The sequence below is a fragment of the Diabrotica virgifera genome, chromosome 8 (assembly GCF_917563875.1).
Source record: "Diabrotica virgifera virgifera chromosome 8, PGI_DIABVI_V3a".
NCBI classification, from domain to species: Eukaryota; Metazoa; Arthropoda; class Insecta; order Coleoptera; family Chrysomelidae; genus Diabrotica; species Diabrotica virgifera.
Genome location: NC_065450.1, coordinates 41,263,056 through 41,285,720, shown reverse-complemented (window position 1 = coordinate 41,285,720; position 22,665 = coordinate 41,263,056). Strand labels below are relative to the sequence as shown.

Here is a 22,665-nt window from a genome sequence, read left to right as displayed (position 1 = left end):
CTTAAAATATGAGATTTTGTAATACTATACAGGGTATTTTAAAAGATATTTACGTTTTTTTATTAATTTCGTAGCAATATTCACACCCTGTAGAATTGTAATAGTTTGACATTAAAAACTCTGCTTACGTTCAAGTGATTTCTAATATAGTCTATTATTGTTAAGAATCATTAGTATAGCTTATTTTGAAATTTTAATATACAGGGTTGGTCGAAACTCGGAATGAATATTTTCTGAGTTTTCTTAAATAGAACACCCTGTATTTTAGTATTGTACTGAAATGGTATTTCATAGTACTTTTTTATTTTATAAGTATTCCCTATACCTAACTGCTTTAATTTGTGAGTTATTGGTGATTAAAGATAAACATTAATTGCAACAAAAAATACGTAAAATTTTATTAGGTTGGCCGTGACAATATTCAATTACAAATAATTTTTCAGAAATAAATACATATTAATCCAGACTGATCCTTAAAATTACCAATAATGGTTTCGCTATCAAAATACCTACGTAGTTAAGATTGTTGGTGCGACTAACAATTAGGTAAACACAAATTAAAGCAGTTAAGTATAGGGAATGCTTAAGAAATAAAAAAGTACCATAAAATATCATTTCATTACAATACTAAAATACAGGGTGCTCCATTTAATAAAACTCAGAAAATACTCATTCCTAGTATCGACCAACCCTGTATACTAAAATTAAAAATTTAGTTATACATACTAATGATTCTTAACAATAGTAGACTATATTAAAAATCATTTGAAGGTAAGTAGAGTTGTCAAACTACTACAATTCTACAGGGTGTGAACATTGCTACGAAATTAATAAAAAAAACGTAATTATCTTTTAAAATACCCTGTATAACATTACAAATCCTCATATTTTAAGAAAGAAGACATCGAAAACAATCCAAAAATGTAAAAATATACAGGGTGTCTCATTTAAAAAAACGATGTTATAAGCAACTTCTGGTATAACCGGAAGTTGCAAAGAGATGAAAATATTTTCATTTAATAGATCATCCTTCAAAAACCCTATATTCCAATAGTACAGAGCCCAATTTCAGAAATATGTTAGTATGTGGAAATTACTCTATAACTAAATAAAATATTGAAAAAAGGAACCTGCACCGCCATTAAGGAAGAAGTGAAGTGAAAAACTCGTCGTTTATACCCCGTTTAGGCTTAAGCCTCTTCAGGGTGAAGGATCCTCCTTTTCAGGAGTGTGGGAGATTGCGTGAGATTGCGTCGATGATGTGTGGAGAAGCAGAATTGCTAGTGGATTGGGTTAAGAAGGTGGTTTTAGCGCAGAAGCTGTAGGAGCGAAAGATAGAAATTGCCATGCTCAGCAAGCGACCAGTCAGTGAGGGGGTTCCAAATCTGTCACCTTAGAGGAACGGCTCTTAGATCAGCGTGTGGGGATGCAGTTGTTTATCTGCGATACATTAGGGGAGTTTGTTCAAGTATTTCGTAGTACTCATCGGGAAGTTCGTTTCTGGCCAATTGTAGAAGATTGGCCGGAGGGAATGGAACTTTGTTTTTGGGAGTCCCGGTGAGTATATGCCCTCGCCGATTGCAAGGGGTGATTAGGACATTTTTAGCCCTTTGGTTGTTACCATTAATCGTTCGTATGACATATTTGTTGCTGAGAGAACAGATTCTCTCATTTATGGGGGGTAGTTTAGCGAGTGGGTGTACCAATACCGACGGATATCTCCAATGTTTCCTGAGGCACTTTCTGAGAATTCTACGCTCGCATCTGAGGATTTTGTTAGTATAATGTTGTTTTAGCGAAGCATAAAGGAGCGCTCTGTAGTCGATAATGGGCCTTATGAAGGTTTTATAGGTGTGCAGGAGAGTCTTGCTCGATGTACCTTAAGGAAGACAAAAAATACACTTTCTTCAAATAAACTTTTTTTATCCCGTGCCTAGATTTTGTGTCACATTGGAACTACTAAAAATCGATTTTTTTATAACAAGAAATCGAACGTCACTGACTTGGCAACATTTCACGCCTATGTGTATAAAAATTATTGTTTTTGATAGTAGAAACGTCACTGTCAGTGTCGAATTACCGACGAACTTTTGAAAGTTCGCAGAACTTTCGCAATCTTGGACCGCGTTTGTTGCTACCTGTTGATCGCTACTGTGTGCTCTTAACATTTTAAATATTGTTAAATTAAAGTATTTGCACTGTACTTGTATTTGTACTCTCCTGTATAATTGATTTACTAAAATGCAACTTAATACATAATTGAAAAATTCTCAATTTTATTTTACTTGTACCTTAATTACATCAAATTCATATTATATTTATTTAGTAAATTATGGCTTCTGCCTTACTACATACAATATTGTCATACATGTCAATTATTATTTGTAAGATTTATTATTCTTAAATAAAAAAATATAGCAAATTAAGAAAAAAATCATTGAATTCAAAGTTTTATGTTTGATTCAAAAATAATTTATATTTTTGTTTTTTTTTTTAAATACCGAATAAAACATCCTGATAATAGAAGGTAAAATGAGGATGGGAGGCCGCTTTTCTATAAAATCACCGGGCCGCTTGAAAAGTTCCAGCACGCCACTGAGTTCACTGAAACCTGAAACAAATGTAGAGTATAGAATATAAAATATGTCAATATAGAACGAACATTGAAACATAGTTTTTAATTCCAAACAACTTTTTTTATTAACAATTTTCGATATTGTGAAATATAAAGCTACTTTACTCTTGAACAAGATTCACATTTTTTGACATACCTCGTATGAAATTAATGAAATTTAATATCTGATAAGTAGTTTTTTTAAACTAATAATAAAAAGTAATCAATAGGTTCCAAGTTATGCAGACATACTGTGTAAGAGCTCAAAAACAATTACATTTATACATTTTTGTTATTATTTAGGTAAGTTGTAGGTACAGAAAAAGGTTTTGATGACTTTGTACAAACATTTTTTTAACTGATATTTTTCGGTTATTGTATTACCTACATTTGTTTTATCTTTCTTAATTTTCTCAAAAAGATGTTGTTTATTTCATGTCTAACGCAAAATAATTCAGTGCAGTTTAAAGATTACATCTTAAGCTTTAAAAAACACATAAACCTATGTCGGAAACATGTCATACCACAGGAGTTTGTGCAAGAATATGAAGAGTTAAGTTACAAAAGTGAAATTCCTAACACATTGGCAGAAAATGATGAAGAAGATCAGAGTGTCACATATTAATATATGTATTAAATTTCATTTTTCTTTGTCGATTTTTGTCATGAGTCATGAATAATATTTTTCCTCTTAAGATACTTACGTTATTTATGAATATTCATTTATAAATTGATCCTTAAAACTATCGATGTTTATCTTAAGCGACAAGCTTCAACTAAAATTTATACAGACAAGGTCTCACAAAGTATCGTATGCTACATAATTTAATTAAAGAATGTTATATTACAGTTTTTTTTCTTTAATTATTATCTTTTACTAATTTATCACAGTTTGAAAATTTTAATTATATTAACCGAAAAGTCGGTAGAAGAAAAAGTCGCCCCCTGTAAAATTTGCGTTTTATCGGTTACGATGTTTTGTCAAAAAGCCATCGATATGTTTTCTGCAGCCGATTTTGATGATATACATAGTTATAAACAAACGAAGATCAAAAAACGGTAAATTTTGGCTTATTTCGTTTATAACCAAAAAGTTAAGTATTTTAAACAAATTTGAGAGTGAGAAACTCATAAATCGTATAAAAAACTTCAATATGGCGTTCGATGAATATGTCAATCCTTATTGGTTGCTTAGAAAATTGCAAAATAAATCATAAATTTTGAGTTTTTATAAATATTCATACCTTATGTAAAAATTAACTTAGAATGTTTTTATTACACGGAATGCTGAGACTTTTGGTGCTTAAATCATACCCTAAATTTCAAAGCAATTGTTCAAATAATTTAAAAAGTATTTAATTTGGTTATCCCAAATTAATTTTTTTTGCAACGCTATAAGTCAGAAAATGATGAAGTTACACTATTGGATAGTTTGTAAAAGAAGAAGATTTATACTATTAATTTAATTAAAAAGAAATGACAAAAAATAATTCTAAATACTGCAGAATTATTTTGCAAAAACATGTGAATTAAAAAAAGGGGGGCTAACTTCGTCCCTAATTGTCCTAGGACAATTGTTTTTCTTTCTAAATGTGTATAAAAATTCAGTCTTTTTAAATATCAAAAAATAATTTTTCTACGGGTAACGGTTAAAAAGTTATTCTAATTGTTTATAAGTAAGCAAAAAATCGACGTGTTTTTGCAAAATAATTTTACACTGTTTAAAATTACTTTTTGTCATTTTTTTAAATGAAGTCAATAGTATAAATGTTCGTCTTCCATAAACTCTCAGAAGTCTTACAGTAACCTCATAATTTTCTGACTTATAGTGTTGCAAAATAAATGAATTTGGGAAAAACAAATTAAATAACTTTTAAACTATTTGACCAATTGTTTTGAAATTTAAAATGTAATTTAAGCACCAGAAGTCTCAGCAATTCGTGTAATAAGAAGGCTCTAAGTTAATTTTTACATAAGTTATGAATATTTATAAAAACTCAAAATTTATGATGTATTTTGCAATTTTCTAAGCAACCAATAAGGCTAGACATATTCAGTCAACGCCATATTGAAATTTTTTAGACGATTTATGAGTTTCTTACTCTCAAATTTGTTTAAATTGCTTAACTTTTTGGTTATAGACGAAAAAAGCGAAAATTTAAGGTTTTTTTATCTTCATTTGTTTATAACTATGTATATCTTCAAAATCGGCTGCAGCAAACATAAAGGTTATTAATATAGATGTCCATATTACTCAAAAATTTGGTTTCGGCCTGGAGGGGGATGTGTCACGAGAAAAATCTTATTTCTCTGGACTACTTGAAAATGGCTATTTTCGCATTTTTCAAATTTTAAATCGCGTATAGCTCGACAACAATCAATTTTAGAGAAAAATCACAATAAACCTTTTTGCCCAGAATGACCGAAATTATCTAGAAAAAAATTGTTAAAAATAAAAAAAATATTTTTGTGAATTTGTTTAAAAAAAATGTTTAATAGTTATTTATGAAACAGTTCGTGAAGTATGCTTTTTGCGAACGCACGCGATGTTTAGAGCACGAGCGACAACGGAGCGAGTTCTATACATCGCGTAAGTTTTATACAATATTTTATCTACGATAAACAAATAAAAAAACTGTAACTCTTCGTCACTGCAATTCATTTCTATTCTACAATTTTTGGAAATTTGGCATTTCAAAATTCTAATTTCTTTCAAACCACAAAACTGTCAAAATTTTTGTTGTAATTTATTGCTCATTATGTCATCACCATGACAACGCGAAAGTTAAGGATACTTGATTATATGAAAGTGTGTCAAAAGCAGTGCGAAAAGTAAATCCCATTTAAAATACATTTTTACTTCACGCACACTTTAAACCCTTCACGCACTGCTATCTATAATGACAGTTTTCACAAACTAAAAACTTATACATAATGTGACATAGAGTATATAAACAATTTTTTGACCACGGCACCGCCTGGTACCCTGTGGACTTGTTATAAGGACCTCTTTTTGAGTAAATTTGTGCAAAAAAATCAAATAATTTCGCTAACGAGGGTGACGATACATCCCCGTCTATGAGTATATTATAATGATATGCGGTTATATTAGATCTATAGAAAATTTATATATACAGGATGGCCCATTCTATATTTCTCGGTCTCTGTACGGAAAAGACTTAATATTCAAATTTTTTTTCTTCATAGAAATATTAGCACGAGAGCTGTTAGACATTTTTGGGTAGGTATTTGAGGCAATCTAAAAAATTTTCAGGTAACTTATGCAGGTCTGGCTGGAGGGTAACGGCCATTTACCGAAAAATTACCTTAAGTTAAAAAACGGGTAAACATTTTTATATTATTCCATTTTAAAAATAATATTATTTGAATATATCTTACTTATATGATTTGTTTAAAATATAAATACCTAATAAATAATACTAAAACTATGTTATTAAATTTTAAAAATATTTATATATATATATATATATATATATATATATATATATATAAAATGAATAATTTTGGGGAATGCAGTCAATGTGTTTTGGGCTGATTAGAAGAGAAACACTTTGAACTTTTGTCGAGCTTTCGGACAATTTATTTCCTTCATCAAGACAATCTAAAAATACAAATGTTTAAATTTAGATGAAAACTAGAAAAATAACAACTTACTGCTCGTGGTTTACAAAATAACTAACATACTTATAAAAAACATAAAAATTCTTTCTAAAAAATATAAATTGTAAACGTAAATTAATTTTGAAATATGTCAAAAGGACATTAATCAAATGTAGTTAGACTACTTTAATAACTCGATAGATTGGGAAAGAAGTTAGTTATCAGTGTATAAAATAATGATATAAAGATGTAAGCAAATTTGAAGTTATAATTATTAGTAAAAAAAAAAACTGATAGTAATGTAAAAAAAGTTGATTTAGAATGTTATAAATATTTTTCTTTTGATACTATTTAGTAGATAAGTAAGGCCGGTTCCCGCTCACCGTGGGAAAAAAGTGAGCCAGAATCGGTATGCCGGTTCCCGCTCACCGTGGGAAAAAAGTGAGCCAGAATCGGTATGCCGGTTCCCGCTCACCGTGGGAAAAAAGTGAGCCAGAATCGGTATGCCGGTTCCCGCTCACCGTGGGAAAAAGTGAGCCAGAATCGGTATGCCGATTCCCGCTCACCGTGGGAAAAGTGAGCCAGAATCGGTATGCCGATTCCCGCTCACCGTGGGAAAAGTGAGCCAGAATCGGTATGCCGATTCCCGCTCACCGTGGGAAAAAAGTGAGCCAGAATCGGTATGCCGATTCCCGCTCACCGTATGCAATATAATCATTATCATCATCATGACAATGGATCATTCTAGGGGGGTAACAATGGGCCATGCTTAACATATATAAAAATGCAATATAATCATCATCATGACAATGAACCATTCTAGGGGGGGGGGGGGGGGGTAACAATGGACCATGCTTAACATGTATAAAAATGCAATATAATCATCATCATCATCATCATGACAATGGACCATTCTGGGATGAAGAGCATGACAATGGACCATTCTGGGGGGGTGACAATGGGCCATTCTTGGATGAAGAGCATGACAATGGGTCATTCTGAACATGTATAAAAATGCGAAATGCTATACGATTATCATATATAGGGCTGAAAATATAATATTTGTACAAATTATGAAAAATCGAATAATTTGAAATATTTACAAAAATATTTTAAGTTGTTTGTTAACATGCCGGGTGTGTATGGTTGATAAGAAAAGAGTGCAGACGTTATTTTTGCAACAACAGGAATCCGTTAAAGATATGACAACCCACATTGCTAAAAGGCCGGATGGAGTCGGATGATAACATGTAACCACAGTTGTTATTTGTGTAAATGTTATCGCATATTTTTAAAACCCACAAGGTCTTGTTTTTGCAAAACATGGAAATCTTATCTCTGAAATGAACAACGTAACCGTGAGAATGTAAACATGTGATCACGTTCGTGTTGCGTGGGGGTAACGAGCTGCGGAATCCTTTAAAAACGGAGCAGCGCACTCCTTTGTCACAATCGACATCTGAAAGTCTTACAGTAAGTCATAAGTTCGCAGTGAAGTGAAAATAGTGAAGCAGGGTAAGCGATTTGTGTTGTTTATTTTTGAAATACGTATTTCTGAATGCAGTGTATACCTGTTTTATTGCTAAATATTTGTTTAAGCATTGTTTTCATATTTTGATTTTACATAGTATAGTGTTCCTCTCTTTTCATATTCAGATTTCATTCAATATTTTATTAAAAAAATGTTTACTTCATGTAACGTCTAACATAATTCACAGCTGTTCTCTCTCATCCTAATCGTTTAATACATCTCCACATTTTCGTATTGTTGCAGATGGATCTAGCCAAAATAAACAAATTCTCGCTTATTGCAGAGAGAAAGCCAGTCCAAAATTTGAGGGACCTACCTGTCGACACTCCATTTATAATTTACTCGGCGAAAATAGTAAAAAGCAAGTTTGGGGAGGTTGTATTGCTTGAACTAGAAGAAAGCATGGTTTTCCTACCTGACAGAGTGACAGCAGCCTATAAACCATTTGTACAAGAATTTTCTACCCAAAAATATTCTCTAGTCTACAAAGGCGCCATCAATATTGGAAAGCAACATCCTGCATCATCTTTTGAAGTTATTGAAAAATAGAAGCAGTACACCATCCGGACAACAGTCTAGCTTTAGAGGTATGTACTCTTCGTTCTTTGTGATAAATATTTTATTCTTTCAATTCTCTTTTGCTAAATATTTTCCAATTCCGTTGTGTAATGTATTTCATGCTATCTTGCAAAATAGTTTATTTTCCCATTCTCTTTTTGTCAATGATCTTTTCTCCATCTCAAACGAATCTTGTCAATTTATTTTCCATTATATTTTTGGCAATTATTATTTTTCATTTAAATTTTGCCATGTATTTTGTTCTCTTTTGCTAATTATTTTTGCGAAATATGTATGCTATTATTTTTATTCTTACAATTATTTTTTTATCAATTTTCTTCTTCTATTCAATTTTTGTCAAGTATTTTATTCTGTGCTGACAATATATGTTGAATGCATTAGACTAAAACAAATGTTATTGTAGGTACATCCGCTGTAAACTAACCTCAGCAAAAACTTCAAGCTAGCAACAATCATCTGGAACAACATCATAGCATCTCTCTGAACCAACTTCAAGCTAGCAACAATCATCTGGAAAACAGCATAGCATCTCTCTGAACCAACCTCAAGCTAGTAACAAAAATTGGTGAGTTTTCATTATTAAACTTTATTCAATATGAGTGGCATAGGAGAATTAAGTTGTGACATTGTACAAAATCTAATTAAAGCGAGAGACATTCTTTTTCAAAATTATACACCGCGAGAAGCAAATATTTGGCTAAAACATATTAAGAGGCATTTAACATTGTTTAATAAAGCTATTCGGTATGGCGACTTGGATGTACCAAAATTGCGTCGATTGCAAACAAACGTTGGACACTTAAAAACAATTAAAGTGGAAATTCAAAATTTTTCTCATCACGTGGGTGCTGGCATGAATAAACGCAACAAAGTTAAATGGGAGGAGGTAACTTCATCATTTGCAAGTCGGGTTAGAACGGGAATAATTATTAATCTGGCTCATAAGGACGTAATGCAATTTTTCGGTGATTGTTTCAAGCTTTTTAAAATTAGAATTACAAATATTTTAAAAAAATTTAATGTAATAAAATGTAATACCGCTTTTTGTGGAAAGTTTATAAGAAAAGCAAATCAGGGGGAAAATAGCGAATTTAAATATTTTAGCACAAAAAATGAAATCATAGACGCGGGAACAGACTTGACTTTGTGGTTCCACTCGAACGTAATTGATAAACTTATGGCAAAACTATCAGAGTTTGAGGAAAAGGGATCAGGGTGGGCTTTGGAAAAAATAATATCTTTGGAGGTTAATATTAACAAATATGAAATCGGGAATGGGGCTTCATCCTTCATTAAGCTACCGGATCAAATCAGAAATAAAAACGCGTGTATCAATGTAAAAAACAATGATGAGGCGTGCTTTTTTTGGAGTATAGTTTCAGCGCTGTATCCCTCCAAAGCAAATTCTGATCGGACTAGTTCGTATCCACATTACACAACTGTCTTAAATGTTGATGGTTTGGAAACACCAATGACTATTGGAGGCATTTCGAAATTTGAGAAACAAAATGACATCTCTGTAAACGTATATGGGCTGGAAATGAATGTCGCTAAAGAAAAAACATTTTACGTAACAATACCGTTAAGGTTGTGTAAAATTAAATTAGCTAGACATGTAAATTTGCTGATGATACAAGATAAATATTTTCTAAAATTAAACGATTATGAGGCACCTATTGAGGATGATGAAATTGTAGATATCAAATACCATTATTGCATGATAAAGAATCTGTCTCGGCTTTTATCCAGTCAAACAAGCAATCATAGCCATAAAATATTTGTATGCGATAGATGTCTAAATTATTTTAGCAGTTTTGACAGACTAAATGATCATGCAAAATATTGTGAGAGAATCAACGACTGCAAAGTTTCATTTCCACCATATCAACATGTTAAATTTAAAAATCATGTGTATAAGCAGACAACACCTTTTGTTGTCTATGCAGACTTTGAAGCAATGCTACAAAAAATTAAAAATGGACCGCTTAAAAGTAAAACAATTAAACATCAGGAGCATAAAGCCTTTAGCGCCGGGTATTATGTCAAATGTTCTTATGATGAATCATTATCTTTTTATCGAAGCTACGCAGGTACGGGCTGTCTCGAATGGTATGCCAAGGAAATGGCTGATTTGGCAATGTTTGTGAATGGAAAGATAAAGCATATTGTGCCTATGAATATTAAACCAAACACTAATGGAGCAACTGATTGTCATATTTGCGAAAAACCATTTGTAGAAGAAGATGTGGTTGTTAAAGACCATTGCCACTTTACAGGAGCTTTCCGAGGATTTGCACACCAAGTGTGTAATCTTAACTTTAGAAAACAGTTTGTTGTTCCGATTTTTTTTCATAATCTTAGCGGTTACGACTCACATTTCATGATAAGGCAATTGGCGAAAAAAGGAAGTATCAGCCTACTCCCAATAAACAAGGAAAGATATATTTCCTTTACTCTGAACGATACACAATCCGCAGTTAAGTTGAGATTCGTTGATTCATTGAGATTTTTGAATTCCTCACTGGATAAACTGGCAACCACATTAAATACAGAAGATTTAAGGTACTTGGCTCGAGAATTTCCAAATGCCGCTCCTGAACAAATAGAGCTATTGAGAAGAAAAGGCATATTCCCATATGAATACATTGATTCTATGGATAGGTTAAAGGAAACTCAACTCCCATCTATTGATAAATTTTATAGTTCGCTAACAAATGAAAGCATCTCTAAAGATATGTACCAACATGCGCAAAACGTTTGGCAATCATTTGATATTAAAAATATTTTGGAATATAGCTTGTTATACATGAAGACCGATATAATGTTGTTAACTTGCATCTTTGAAAATTTCCGACAAAAATGTCGAGGTACATACGGTCTTGATCCTGCCTGGTACTTCACTATGCCAGGTTTTTCGTGGGATGCCATGCTTAAATATACAGGTTGCAAATTGGAGTTGCTGCAGGATATCGATAAAATCATGTTTATCGAAAAATCTATTCGAGGTGGAATTAGTCAAGTGAGTAATCGATACTCGGAGGCTAATAACAAATATATGCCATCTTACGACTCCTCAAAGCCCAGCAAGTATGTGGTTTATTTAGACGTCAATAATCTTTACGGTTGGGCAATGTCCCAGTGTTTACCATATGCAAAGTTTGAGTGGGTGGACACTAACATCGATGTTCTTAGTATTCCAGACGATGGTGATACAGGATACATACTACAAGTTGACTTGGAGTACCCCGAACACTTGCATGATTTACACAAAGATTTTCCATTTTGTTGCGAACATCAAGTTCCATCAGGGTCAAAGTTTAAAAAACTTATGACTACGCTCCATAATAAAACAGAGTATACTTTGCATTACCGTAACCTGAAACAAGCTCTAAATGCAGGGCTGAAACTTACAAAAATCCATAAAGTGTTGAAATTTCAACAAAGCGCCTGGCTCAAACCATATATCGATCTTAATACAAAACTACGAACTGCAGCAACAACGGCATTTGAGAAAGACTTATACAAATTAGCTAACAATGCTATATTCGGTAAAACAATGGAGAACATACGCAAACACCGCATAGTAAAGCTTGTTTCTAAGTGGGAGGGGAGATATGGAGCCAAAAATTTAATTTCCAGCCCTCGATTTCACAACAGAACTATTTTTGATGAAAATCTGATGGCAATCGAGCTAAATAAAACAAATCTAACATTCAACAAACCATTGTACATTGGAATGTCTATTCTAGACATATCTAAAGTCTGCATGTATGATTTTCATTATAATTTCATGCTACCAACTGTTGGAATTGAAAATTTAAAGCTGATGTATGGGGATACAGATAGTTTTATCTATGAAGTAACATGTGACGATGTTTACAGGGATGTCATTCAAACAAATCTATCTAAATTCGACACATCGGACTATGCCGAGGATAACCCCTATAACATCCCACAAGTCAATAAAAAAGTGCTTGGCTTAATGAAGGATGAGGCTAATGGACGCATCATTACTCATTTTGTAGGACTTAGATCGAAAATGTACTCGTTTAAACTGCAATATACAAACGAGGAGCGGCAGACCTTGTGGCAAAAATACAAGAATACCATGGATGATGCCGCTATTGAAAAAATTGTAAATAACTTGGGTGTTACGAAAAAATCTAAAGGGGTTAAGTATTCGGTTGTAAAAAATTCTATTACATTTGAGGATTACGTGGAGTGTCTAAAAGAATTTACCACAAAAAGCGTTACACAATCAACATTTCGTTCCTACGCACACAACATGTTTACAATCACGCAGGAAAAAATCGCGTTGTCTCCGTATGATGATAAACGATGTTTGCAAAAAGACTCATATGACACTTTGCCTTGGGGCCACTATGCCACTACAATGATTGAATAAACTGATAATAAATGGAAAACTTGCTTATTATCCGTATATAATTTTTGTATATTGTTCAATGTTTATCACTTGTATACTTTATATAATAAAACTTTATATAATACTTTATAATAAAAATTATGTAATAAAACTTTGTACACATATATTTTGGTTTTATTTAATAACACCATTTATTTTTTACATACAATCTGTTAAATCATTTACAAGTCTAATTTTATAATAAAATACATATTCTCTTAAAGCTAAACTTAACAAAGTATCTGGACAAATAGCGCAATATGCGTTAAAGGCTTCAACTGGCCCATACAAAGAGTCTTTGACATACAAATTTTTCTTAATGAAAGTTGAAAGGTTTATATAGTATTCGCGAAATTGTAAACTCTTCAACAGCATCACTTTATGGGACATCATGCTCTGGTCTGCTTCTAGAATTTGATTGACCTCTCCTTCCCATAAATAATATTCGACTCCAAATTTCTCAATGGTTACTAACTTTACATTCTCCATCACCAATTGTCGTAGTGTGTAGAAATCACCGCACTTTAATTCGATGGGGTCATACTCATCGGCAAAAGTAGGTAGGTCTGCTTGGAAAAAATCAACCAGTCTTTCTTTAAGCCACTCAATTATGGTTGCCCACTCGTTTGTGTGTAAACTGATTTTGTTACAAGTACCATGACGATACAGCATGATGGATGGTGAAAAATCTCGAGCTGGAGATAATCCAATTTTGATGTTGAAAGAGCTCATTGGATAGGTAGATTCTAATAAATAATATGGTTCATTTGTGGCAGCTTCTTCAAATTTTGCCAATACTCGATCTAATTCGGCGTCAGGACTGGGTGGCTGACTGTCATCATCATCATCATATTCTACACTAAATGATTGACTGATGTAGCCGCTATCTTGAGAACACATGGTGTTGTAACTGAATATGCCACTGTCAGGAGAACTCATCAGGTCTGTTGGAACTACGTATGCCGGTTCGTTGTTGAGAGAATTTATACTGTTCCCTTCCCCCACTCTTGCGGGCAATCCTTTTCCAAAAAATGTATTGCTACGCGGCGGATTAAAAGGTAGATCCTTAAACTACATCTGAACTATTGATCCAACTGTTGTGTTTGCTATCCAGTCCTAGCCATTTAACATACATCTTGGTGCCTTTTCGTCTAAGTACTTTTTCAACCAAGTAAATGTCGGGATTTTTCGTTTTCTGCAATTCTTCTTCGTAAAACCCACCGCTAATCGGCGCACCTTGCATGTCTTCTAGCAAATACGTTATGGGATTTGTTATCTTCACTTGTACAATTTTAAATAATTCTGTAGTCCAATTGGGTGTGTAGGCCTTTTCAAAGAAATGTTTTGCCTTTGATACACGTACAATATCACCAACTTTAAATTTTCGCGGGCCGGCAATCTTTAAGTAACTATAACTTTTGTGCAAAATAGCTTTTTCGTTGGATTTGTTGACCTGAGAAGGTTTGTATCCTGTTTTACTATGTTTCGTATTATTGTATTCCTCGGTGATTACAGGTAGGGCGTCTAACCATTTGTATGATCCATGTAAACTGAAATATTTGTACAACTTTGCTTTCAACGTTCTAATAACTCTTTCGCAAATGGCAACCTTCTTAATAACATAATGCACAGGCGATCACAAAGGAGCACCTAAGACGTAAAGACGTCTACAGAGACATGTTAACAGACGACCACAAAAGAGTACCTGAGACGTTGAGATGTCGTCAGAGACACGCTAACATAAGACGCATATGACCACACAGGGGTACCTGAGACGTATATAGACATCATCAGAGACACGCTAACAGAGGTATAAATACAAACATTTAAAGTTGAGACTTCAGTTACCATCATGTCTTCAAGTAGTGCAGTTCAAGTAAAAAAACTCGCAGCAATTGTGAGAGAAAAGTACAAAGCTCTTAGAAGAATGCAAGCAGATGAAAAAGAACTTCTACAGACAACGTTTAAACCAATAACTACTCCTCTTAAAGAAATAACCAATTATATGAATGAAAATGTCTCTAAACCAGATCTCAACGAAGATGATTCACAAACTAATCAACCATCACAGCCAAGTGGGGTCGACCCTCTACATACGCTAACATCGTACAACCCTTATTTAGAAATATATACGCAAGATTTAGGGAATACTGACCAGATATTCGGTCCCACGTTTAACTGGGAGATGGGAGAATGGACGATTGGTAATAAAATAATTGAGTTCGGTAAAGATAACATTCAAATAGATTCGCACATTTTTAAAGCTACACCCGGCCTGTACGAACTGATCTTCGCGAAAGAACCTACCCAATATACTCTAGACGATCAAAAAATTTACAAAACTCTTCTGGACTTATCAGAAGTACATAAGGATGGACGAGGGCGCCTACGTCACCAATCTCGCACAACAAAATACGAAAAAATTATTAAGCCAATGTATCTAGGAAAAAGAAGAAGAAGAACACAGGTCTTACATGGCACCGCAAAAAATGTCGAACCCGACGCAAAAAATACATCAGACATACAACAACAGTGTAAAAGAAGATATATATCACAGAAGGGACAAGATGCAAAGGACATGCAGATTAAAGGTTCAAAGATAAACCGTGATGATGTTCCCTCCAGACCTCTTGAAACACGGGATCGTGATATAGCAAATAAGCAGGTACTTAACGAACTGCAAGAAATATGGTTTCAGTATAACAAATATGGTGATCCGAACATGCTTGTGAAAGGGCTTAAAATTCTTTCAAAAGCCGACGTTTTAACCGGAAAAGAAGCATCTGAAATTATAGACGAACTGAGGTACCTCAATATTATTGAATAAAAACATACGCATACATAAAAAAAGACAAGAAATTTTAGAACTGCCAAGAAATTTCAGAATTTAAGTTCATTTTTCAAATAGGAGATAAGCCGTATGATAAGCGGACTGATAGAATACGAGACACCATTGTTTAACCGCTATGCCGTTAGATCCATGGATGAAAATTTTAAAATAAATTGGCTAGGACATATAGTTAATTAATAAATGTAATAATGTACTAGTATGAAATAATTGAAATAAAAATAATAAAAATAACGCATACTGTTTTCATTTACTGACCCACTGCTGCACTATGGTTGCCAATTCAATAAAACATAAAATTATTCAGAAATATACGGGTATGCATCGGACAACATACGTTGTTGCATCATACATGTTAGAAAAAAAAAACATATTTATAAATCAAATTAGAAAATAAGAACTAAACGGTAAAATAAAATACTATTATCGTATCGTAATGCAGATAACAAGAAAAATGATAAAATGTATCATAAAAAGCTACTATTCTTGAAAAGGAAAGTGGCCTGGAAACGGCAACCAATTCTGGGGACACGTACCGATTCTGGTGCATGAAAGTGGTCCCGTATCGACATGTAAATCAACTTAAAAATAAAAAATAACCCGTAAAAGCACATACTTCGTGTATGCTAAATAGAACTGTTAAAAGAAATAAAATTTTTCACTATTCACCAAAAAGAATTGTAGAAAACAAAAAAAAAAAATCCTACTATACATGCTTAAAATTCCCGAACAGAATAATATATTTATTGTTTTTATTGGCAGAAACCGCATGATAAAACATTTCCTGACAAACCATTATTTTTTGGTTAACAAATACTGATAACAGTTTATAAAGTTACAACTTGCGGTTTTTCATATCCTGTTGTTGTTAAAAAATTACGTCTACAATATTTTCTTATCAGAGGCTTCGTCCGGTATACAGGCATTCTTTTGCTTATTTGATTTTATTATTTAAAAAATAATTTCTTCTAATTCTAAATTTTTCAAGAACATTCATTTTATGTCTACGATTAGGACAATTGTATACATGAATGGACAGTATACACTAGAATTTGCCATTGGGTTCGTATTTCTGCTTCAAGTCCATTGTGAACGTTGGCTATTAACATGGCAATGCTGATCTTGCTATGGCGCTTCAGAATCACTAGTATAAGTGTAGTGAGAATTTGACGACGATTCGTTTTTATAATGTTTTTAGTCATAAATAATGATCGTATCACACGTGGTCAGCCATTGTCGTAATATACGTGAAAAGACCTTTCTACTAGTATGTATCTCCACAGGGAGAAGAAGAGGCTGCAAATGACAAGACGGGGTTGAAGTTAGCAAAACTTTTGTATTAATAAAAAAATTTATTAGGTGGTCAACAAAAAGATTACGTAAATGTATCTATCAAATCGTATAAGATTGACTGTGTTTTTAATATCATCCCATTACAACATCGGGAAATCGGAAAAGATTATAAAAATATGGTATTTATGCGGCAATCGATGAAGTAAACCCGTTTAGATAACGATTTCCTGTTTTGTTAAACCATCTTGCGATCATCTTATGGCAATAAATTCTACTGTTACAGGGGTCATAATAAAAGTTACATAATGGAAATATTATACTTCAGAGAAAAAATATACGGTTCATTAAGTAAATTATGAAAGGTTAATGAAAAGGTGGTTTGTTTTATCAATATATTTTAAAATAAGTGCTATTTACTTCGTTTAGTGTATCGATATCCGAAAGGTGTAGAAGTGAAATCCTCAAACCTTCCTTTTTAAAGAATTTGGTTGAGCTTCGTTGTATTAACATGCCATGCTGATCTGTTCTTCTTATTTGACTACCGGGAATGGGTATAGGTCCGCAAAATTGAGTGAGTTAGTATTTGCTGGAGATCAAACTGCGATAAGAGATTTTTCTATGTTGATGGGTTTGTTTTAACGTCAATAAATAAGCATTTACTATGTTATTGCCACGTTATGGCAATGCACCATGTATCTTTGGAACGGATAATCAGAAATCAATGTATGATCCATCAAATTAAAGGATTTTGAATGATGAATTACGTTGTGATGTCTGTTTTGACACAATGTTATGTATAAGGCCTCTTTTGACACATTATCGTTTATTATTAGCATTGTATGGTGATTCTCATCGTATGATACCTCAAATTACAGGATTTTGAATGACAAATTACGTTGTGATGTCTGTTTTAACAACATGGCACGTATAACGCCTCTTTGACCCTCTATCTTATATGTAGAATCTTATCATGTAGCACCTCAAATTACAGGATTTTGAATGACAAATTACGTTATGATGTCTGTTTAACAACATGTTATGTATAAGGCCTCTTTGGCGCTCGCGCTTCAGAATCACTAGTATAAGTGTAGTGAGAATTTGACAACATATTCCTTGAACCTTCCACTTTCCAACAAGACCTCATACACGATGATCGAGCTAGTAGAAACGAAGATACGATATAGTGCCGTTTTGGCAATGTCTTATTCACGTCACGTCATTCACGTTACGTCATTCACGGTAAAATATCACGTTAAAGAGGTACACTGTTAGGATGGTTTAAAGATAAATAGTCTATACCATTAGGGAATAGAGTGTAGCAGAGGCCATTAGAGGCCATTAGAAACCATCAGGTCACGTTATTTACGTCGCGTGATTCACGTGACGCTATGCACATCACGTTCTGTTAGGCACTGTCACGTTCTGTTAGGCACTATACGGAAAAGAAGAAGAAGAATTGGCAATTAATGTTGAACGTTGACAGAAGAAGAATTGACAGTTGCCATCTGTGTCGCCACCGCTTTCATTTGATATCCCATACGTCAAAATCGGATCATTAGCAAAGAAGATATGTTGTAATGCCGTTTTGGCAATGTCAATTAGTTACATGTTGCAGCCGACAGGTGGCATGATTAGGCGAAGAACTGTAATAGACGTGGAATCCCCATTAAGTTGACAGGTCAAAATATCTCCAATAGCAACAAATATATCACCGTTTTGGCAATGTTGTCATGTTTCTCCTTTCCTTCAACGTCTGTTGCGTTAAAATCAATAGCAACGAAGATATAGTGCTGTTTTGTCATTGCTGACAAACATATTCCTTGAACCTTCCACTTTCCAACAAGACCTCATACACGATGATCGAGCTAGTAGAAACGAAGATACGATATAGTGCCGTTTTGGCAATGTCTTATTCACGTCACGTCATTCACGTTACGTCATTCACGGTAAAATATCACGTTAAAGAGGTACACTGTTAGGATGGTTTAAAGATAAATAGTCTATACCATTAGGGAATAGAGTGTAGCAGAGGCCATTAGAGGCCATTAGAAACCATCAGGTCACGTTATTTACGTCGCGTGATTCACGTGACGTTATGCACGTCACGTTCTGTTAGGCACTGTCACGTTCTGTTAGGCACTATACGGAAAAGAAGAAGAAGAATTGGCAATTAATGTTGAACGTTGACAGAAGAAGAATTGACAGTTGCCATCTGTGTCGCCACCGCTTTCATTTGATATCCCATACGTCAAAATCGGATCATTAGCAAAGAAGATATGTTGTAATGCCGTTTTGGCAATGTCAATTAGTTACATGTTGCAGCCGACAGGTGGCATGATTAGGCGAAGAACTGTAATAGACGTGGAATCCCCATTAAGTTGACAGGTCAAAATATCTCCAATAGCAACAAATATATCACCGTTTTGGCAATGTTGCCATGTTTCTCCTTTCCTTCAACGTCTGTTGCGTTAAAATCAATAGCAACGAAGATATAGTGCTGTTTTGTCATTGCTGACATCTTTGTTTTTATGTTAACATATTCAATATCCCCTCTTTTTCCAACAAGACCTTATTCACAAAAATTGAACTAATAGACACGAAGATACGATATAGTGCCGTTTTGGCAATGTCTTTGCGTTTGTTTTTCATGTTAACATATTCCTTGAACCTTCCACTTTCCAACAAGACCTCATACACGATGATCGAGCTAGTAGAAACGAAGATACGATATAGTGCCGTTTTGGCAATGTCTTATTCACGTCACGTCATTCACGTTACGTCATTCACGGTAAAATATCACGTTAAAGAGGTACACTGTTAGGATGGTTTAAAGATAAATAGTCTATACCATTAGGGAATAGAGTGTAGCAGAGGCCATTAGAGGCCATTAGAAACCATCAGGTCACGTTATTTACGTCGCGTGATTCACGTGACGCTATGCACATCACGTTCTGTTAGGCACTGTCACGTTCTGTTAGGCACTATACGGAAAAGAAGAAGAAGAATTGGCAATTAATGTTGAACGTTGACAGAAGAAGAATTGACAGTTGCCATCTGTGTCGCCACCGCTTTCATTTGATATCCCATACGTCAAAATCGGATCATTAGCAAAGAAGATATGTTGTAATGCCGTTTTGGCAATGTCAATTAGTTACATGTTGCAGCCGACAGGTGGCATGATTAGGCGAAGAACTGTAATAGACGTGGAATCCCCATTAAGTTGACAGGTCAAAATATCTCCAATAGCAACAAATATATCACCGTTTTGGCAATGTTGTCATGTTTCTCCTTTCCTTCAACGTCTGTTGCGTTAAAATCAATAGCAACGAAGATATAGTGCTGTTTTGTCATTGCTGACAAACATATTCCTTGAACCTTCCACTTTCCAACAAGACCTCATACACGATGATCGAGCTAGTAGAAACGAAGATACGATATAGTGCCGTTTTGGCAATGTCTTATTCACGTCACGTCATTCACGTTACGTCATTCACGGTAAAATATCACGTTAAAGAGGTACACTGTTAGGATGGTTTAAAGATAAATAGTCTATACCATTAGGGAATAGAGTGTAGCAGAGGCCATTAGAGGCCATTAGAAACCATCAGGTCACGTTATTTACGTCGCGTGATTCACGTGACGTTATGCACGTCACGTTCTGTTAGGCACTGTCACGTTCTGTTAGGCACTATACGGAAAAGAAGAAGAAGAATTGGCAATTAATGTTGAACGTTGACAGAAGAAGAATTGACAGTTGCCATCTGTGTCGCCACCGCTTTCATTTGATATCCCATACGTCAAAATCGGATCATTAGCAAAGAAGATATGTTGTAATGCCGTTTTGGCAATGTCAATTAGTTACATGTTGCAGCCGACAGGTGGCATGATTAGGCGAAGAACTGTAATAGACGTGGAATCCCCATTAAGTTGACAGGTCAAAATATCTCCAATAGCAACAAATATATCACCGTTTTGGCAATGTTGTCATGTTTCTCCTTTCCTTCAACGTCTGTTGCGTTAAAATCAATAGCAACGAAGATATAGTGCTGTTTTGTCATTGCTGACAAACATATTCCTTGAACCTTCCACTTTCCAACAAGACCTCATACACGATTGTGATTCACGTGACGCTATGCACATCACGTTCTGTTAGGCACTGTCACGTTCTGTTAGGCACTATACGGAAAAGAAGAAGAAGAATTGGCAATTAATGTTGAACGTTGACAGAAGAAGAATTGATAGTTGCCATCTGTGTCGCCACCGCTTTCATTTGATACCTCATACGTCAAAATCGGATCATTAGCAAAGAAGATATGTTGTAATGCCGTTTTGGCAATGTCAATGATTTGTTTTTTAAAGGATTCCGCAGCTCGTTACCCCCACGCAACACGAACGTGATCACATGTTTACATTCTCACGGTTACGTTGTTCATTTCAGAGATAAGATTTCCATGTTTTGCAAAAACAAGACCTTGTGGGTTTAAAAATATGCGATAACATTTACACAAATAACAACTGTGGTTACATGTTATCATCCGACTCCATCCGGCCTTTTAGCATTGTGGTTTGTCATATCTTTAACGGATTCCTGTTGTTGCAAAAATAACGTCTGCACTCTTTCCTTATCAACCATCCACATCCGGAATGTTGATAAACAACTTAAAATATTTTTGTAAATATTTCAAATTATTCGATTTTTCATAATTTGTACAAATATTATATTTTCAGCCCTATATATGATAATCGTATAGCATTTCGCATTTTTATACATGTTCAGAATGACCCATTGTCATGCTCTTCATCCAAGAATGGCCCATTGTCACCCCCCCAGAATGGTCCATTGTCATGCTCTTCATCCCAGAATGGTCCATTGTCATGATGATGATGATGATGATTATATTGCATTTTTATACATGTTAAGCATGGTCCATTGTTACCCCCCCCCCCCCCCCCCCTAGAATGGTTCATTGTCATGATGATGATTATATTGCATTTTTATATATGTTAAGCATGGCCCATTGTTACCCCCCTAGAATGATCCATTGTCATGATGATGATAATGATTATATTGCATACGGTGAGCGGGAATCGGCATACCGATTCTGGCTCACTTTTTTCCCACGGTGAGCGGGAATCGGCATACCGATTCTGGCTCACTTTTCCCACGGTGAGCGGGAATCGGCATACCGATTCTGGCTCACTTTTCCCACGGTGAGCGGGAATCGGCATACCGATTCTGGCTCACTTTTTCCCACGGTGAGCGGGAACCGGCATACCGATTCTGGCTCACTTTTTTCCCACGGTGAGCGGGAACCGGCATACCGATTCTGGCTCACTTTTTTCCCACGGTGAGCGGGAACCGGCATACCGATTCTGGCTCACTTTTTTCCCACGGTGAGCGGGAACCGGCCTTACTTATCTACTCTATTTAGTGAAATTTTAAAAATTAATAAGACCAAATTGTTTATAAAATGCATAAATTAGTAATATCAGATCTCAAAATTAAAGTCAAAGTTAGTAAATTACAGTCAAATTTAGTTAGTCAAAGCCAAAATGTTATTATAAATAATGCTTAGATTATTGATATCAGATCTCTTATTAATACAATTTGATTTTTTTATCCAAACCATTTCTTTAAATAATATAAAAAAATCAAATTGTATTAATAAGAGATCTGATATCAATAATCTAAGCATTATTTATAATAACATTTTGGCTTTGACTAACTAACTTTGACTGTAATTTACTAACTTTGA

At 34.2% G+C, this 22,665-nt stretch overlaps 2 protein-coding genes across 4 annotated transcripts in view; both read left to right on the top strand.

Annotated features, from left to right (window-relative positions):
- The window catches only part of LOC126890142 (uncharacterized), a 218,037-nt gene that overhangs the window by 45,131 nt on the left and 150,241 nt on the right, over positions 1 to 22,665 (top strand). The gene's annotated exons all lie outside the window — the stretch shown is intronic.
- On the top strand, positions 7,075 to 12,893 carry LOC126889531 (uncharacterized). 3 transcript variants are annotated; one of them, XM_050657882.1, is made up of 3 exons: positions 7,075 to 7,750; positions 8,050 to 8,353; positions 8,749 to 12,893. In XM_050657882.1, the coding sequence occupies exon 3, from the start codon at positions 8,941 to 8,943 to the stop codon at positions 12,748 to 12,750; it is 3,810 nt and encodes a 1,269-aa protein (XP_050513839.1). In that variant the 5' UTR covers positions 7,075 to 7,750; positions 8,050 to 8,353; positions 8,749 to 8,940; the 3' UTR covers positions 12,751 to 12,893. The 3 variants fall into 3 exon arrangements, with proteins under 3 accessions (XP_050513839.1, XP_050513837.1, XP_050513838.1); XM_050657880.1 differs by having other exon boundaries at positions 8,010 to 8,353; XM_050657881.1 differs by lacking the exon at positions 7,075 to 7,750 and having other exon boundaries at positions 7,789 to 8,353.